This window comes from Loxodonta africana, chromosome 8, assembly GCF_030014295.1.
Source record: "Loxodonta africana isolate mLoxAfr1 chromosome 8, mLoxAfr1.hap2, whole genome shotgun sequence".
Taxonomy (NCBI): domain Eukaryota; kingdom Metazoa; phylum Chordata; class Mammalia; order Proboscidea; family Elephantidae; genus Loxodonta; species Loxodonta africana.
This window is the reverse complement of record NC_087349.1, coordinates 87,931,331-87,935,071: the sequence shown is the minus strand read 5'-3', so window position 1 is coordinate 87,935,071 and position 3,741 is coordinate 87,931,331. Positions and strand designations below refer to the sequence as shown.

The 3,741-nt window shown below is 55.2% G+C and overlaps 1 protein-coding gene across 1 annotated transcript; it reads left to right on the top strand.

Moving 5' to 3' along the window:
- Positions 1–266: 266 nt before the first annotated feature.
- On the top strand, positions 267–3,262 carry HOXA9 (homeobox A9). Its single transcript, XM_003407056.3, has 2 exons — positions 267–843; positions 1,916–3,262. The coding sequence occupies exons 1-2, from the start codon at positions 267–269 to the stop codon at positions 2,152–2,154; spliced, it is 816 nt and encodes a 271-aa protein (XP_003407104.1). The 3' UTR covers positions 2,155–3,262.
- Positions 3,263–3,741: the final 479 nt, after the last annotated feature.

Here is a 3,741-nt window from a genome sequence, read left to right as displayed (position 1 = left end):
AGCGCGATCCCTTTGCATAAAAACATATGGCTTTTGCTATAAAAATTATGACTGCAAAACACCGGGCCATTAATAGCGTGCGGAGTGATTTACGCGTTATTGTTCTGCCGGAGGGCACGTGACGAGCGTGGCCAATGGGGGCGCGGGCGCCGGCAACTTATTAGGTGACTGTACTTCCCCCCTGGTGCCACCAAGTTGTTACATGAAATCTGCAGTTTCATAATTTCCGCGGGTCAGGCCGGGCCGGCCAGGCGTGGGGCAAGGCGATGGCCACCACCGGGGCCCTGGGCAACTACTACGTGGACTCGTTCTTGCTGGGCGCCGACGCCGCCGACGAGCTGGGTGCTGGCCGCTACGCGCCGGGGGCCCTGGGCCAGCCCCCCCGGCAGGCAGCGGCGCTGGCCGAGCACCCTGACTTCAGCCCTTGCAGCTTCCAGTCCAAGGCGGCGGTATTCGGCGCCTCGTGGAACCCGGTGCACGCGGCGGGGGCCAACACCGTGCCCGCCGCGGTCTATCATCACCACCACCACCCCTACGTGCACCCCCAGGCGCCCGTGGCCGCGGCGGCTCCGGACGGCAGGTACATGCGCTCCTGGCTGGAGCCCACGCCCGGCGCGCTCTCCTTCGCGGGCTTGCCCTCCAGCCGGCCTTATGGCATTAAACCTGAACCGCTGTCGGCCAGAAGGGGTGACTGTCCCACGCTTGACACTCACACTTTGTCCCTGACTGACTATGCTTGTGGTTCTCCTCCAGTTGATAGAGAAAAACAGCCCAGCGAAGGCGCCTTCACCGAAAACAATGCTGAGAATGAGAGCGGCGGAGACAAGCCCCCCATCGATCCCAGTAAGTGCCTCCTCTCTCCAGACCCGCCACCGCCTCCACGCCGGCCACCCGGATCTGTCGGCCGGCCAGCTTTCTCTCGAGCCTGCCTTCGCTCGCGCTGGGGGCCTCCTGAGCGGGGGCCGGGAGCCAGAAGTTGCAGTTTGGGACGTCTCGGACGGGACCCCAAGTCCGGGGAGCAGTTACGATACGGCCCCCAAGGGGCTCGGGGGGGAGGGGAGGCTGCTGCTGCAGCCGCGAGAGGGGGCGGGGCAGGGCGCTGCTGGAGGATCCGAGACCCACCGCCCCTCTTCTTGCTGCCCCGGTCCAGGACAGAGATACTTTGGGTCATTCTTCGAAAGCAGCGCGGCGGAGAGAGTCTTTGTGCGGCTAGATTGTCCCGGAGCAGCGGCAGCAACGGCGGCTGGGGCAGCGTGGCCAGGGGAGCTGGGGGGAGATGGCCGATTCCCTCCTTCCCTTGCCTTCAGTCGGTGGCGGCGTAAATCCTGCCTAAGATCAGGCTACCCGCGACCGCGCTAAGAGGGTTCCCATCCCAGATTATGCAAATAAGTTGGAGAAGTGATCAACGCCCTTGCCCTTGAGGCGCCCAGTGGCGCGGGTCCCGCCTGCCCACCTCCCACGGGCTTCCAGGGAGGTCAAATAAGGAGTAGGAAGAGTAGAAGCAAAGACGAGGAAAGAGAGAGAGAGAAATTCAGAGAGAGAAAAGAAATACAGATCTTGCTACACCAATTCAGAGCAGCGTGGTTGGTTTCCCTCTAGACGGCAAGAAAGAGATCTGTTTTCAAATTTCATTCTTTACACAACGTGAGGAGAGTGGAGGAAAGAGAGGAGGGGACAGGAGGACGGAGGAGAGCCACGGAGGGGAGGGGGTAGCCGAGGTTTTACAGCGGGCGTGCAATTGTAAGTGACCATCCCTGTGTCTGTCTACCAGGGTTCCATTGTGTCCTAGGCTCCTTCGCCTTCCCTAACCTATTCAGCGGAGTCCAGCACTTCAGCCGGAGTCCCCAGGAGGCTCCCTGGTCCCCAGCCTGGGGCGCTTCTCCCCCTCCTAACACTGTGTCTCTCTCCCCGGCAGATAACCCGGCGGCCAACTGGCTTCACGCGCGCTCCACGAGGAAGAAGCGCTGCCCCTATACCAAACACCAGACGCTGGAACTGGAGAAAGAGTTTCTGTTCAACATGTACCTCACCAGGGACCGCAGGTACGAGGTGGCCCGGCTGCTCAACCTCACCGAGAGGCAGGTCAAGATCTGGTTCCAGAATCGCAGGATGAAAATGAAGAAAATCAACAAGGACCGCGCAAAAGACGAATGATGCAACGGGGGTTCATTTAGAAAAGCGAGCGAGCTAGAGAGAAGGGACTGCCTCCCTTTTCCCTTCTCCCACCCCCGCCCCAGCCTCCACCACCCCTCACAAAGCGGCTGTAAACCCCAGGCCTCATCTCCCCCCTGGCAAACCCTGCTCAGGCTGGCTCCTAGGCCTGCTGCTTTGATGGAGGAGGTATTGTAAGCTTTCCATTTTCTACAAGACGACAAAAAGGGGGCATTAGCGCTGATGGCTGTGTGTGGTAGCTTGTATATATTAAAAAAAAAAAAAAATCTACCTGTTCCAGACTTAAAGCAAAAGAAAAATAACTACCTTTTTGTAATGCACAACTGTTGACGGCAGGCTGTATAGTTTTTAGTCTGTGTAGTTAATTTAATTTGCTCTTTGTGCAGCGGAGCGATCTGCTGAGATACTTGAACACTGTGTTTTATTGTGGTAATTATGTTTTGTGACTCCAACTTCTGTGCTGGATGACGTACCGGTTGTGATTGTGGAAGCTAGAATTCAATTTGAACTCAGGTTGTTTATGAGGAAAAAAACAGTTTCATAGAGTATAGCTCTGTAGTAGAATACGTCTTCTGTATAACTAGGCTGTTAACCTTTGATTGTAAACTAGCCGTGAGGATTTCCCAGTAAAATTAAAAAAAAAATTTTTTTAATAAAGGATTCTCCGGAATGCAAAGATTCATGATTCTCTCCACTTTTGAAATGCAGGCATTTTGGTCTCTACACCCTCTATTGTCCTGTCTTATCTCTTGTCTCTATCATCTGTGTATTAAAGAAAAAGTACACAATCAGACAAGCTTGAACATTATTTTTACACCAGAGAAACAGTGAGTAAATGCGGAGCTGTAAGTATGTGCAGAAGGTTACTACCTATGGTTTACGTTTAACTTTAATGGGGAAAAATGAATGCTTATTGTAACGGAGTTAATTTTATTGATAATAAATTATACTCTCTGAAACCGCCATTGGGCTACTGTAGATTTCTATCCTTGATGAATCGGGGGTTTCCACCGGGCTGAACAGACACTGTATATTTTGCAATAGTTACCTCAAAGCCTACTGACCAAATTGTGTTGAGATGATATTTAACTTTTTGCCAAATAAAATATATTGATTCTTTTCTATTTTTTGTGGGTCGGCTCTTCACACCTTCTTCTCCAGGACAGGGGAGCCTGGGTAGTCTCTGGGCGGGGGGCCGGGCTAGGGTGGCTGGGGACCGAGCCCAATTTTGTCTCTGGCGGACTTTTCGGAGTCCGGACCTGCTCAAGCCAGCCCAGGCGGGCCTACGGGCTCCAGGCCGGTCCGGCTGCAGCGGCTGCGAGAGCAGCCGAGGAAGGATACGAATCCCGGCGGAGAGGCCGGCCTCCCAGCTTTGTGCCTATTGGGAGGGCGCAGAGGAGCTGGGCTGGGGACCCGGGCATCGCTGGTCAGTAGAGGCGGAAAGGCCACTCTTTCATCTTGGTGCCCTAAGAAAGTCTCCAAATCCGGGCCGCAGGAGACTTCTGGAGGCCTTTCCTGGCCTGGAGAGGGAAGGTGGGGCGGCAGACCGAGAGCCGAGGGTCAGCCTCC

Excerpts from the sequence above, each read along its gene's own strand:
- HOXA9 (XM_003407056.3), top strand. The coding sequence starts at position 267 with ATGGCCACCACCGGGGCCCTGGGCAACTACTACGTGGACTCGTTCTTG. Across the intron at positions 844-1,915 it reads CAAGCCCCCCATCGATCCCA|ATAACCCGGCGGCCAACTGG; the intron begins GTAAGTGCCTCC and ends TCTCCCCGGCAG.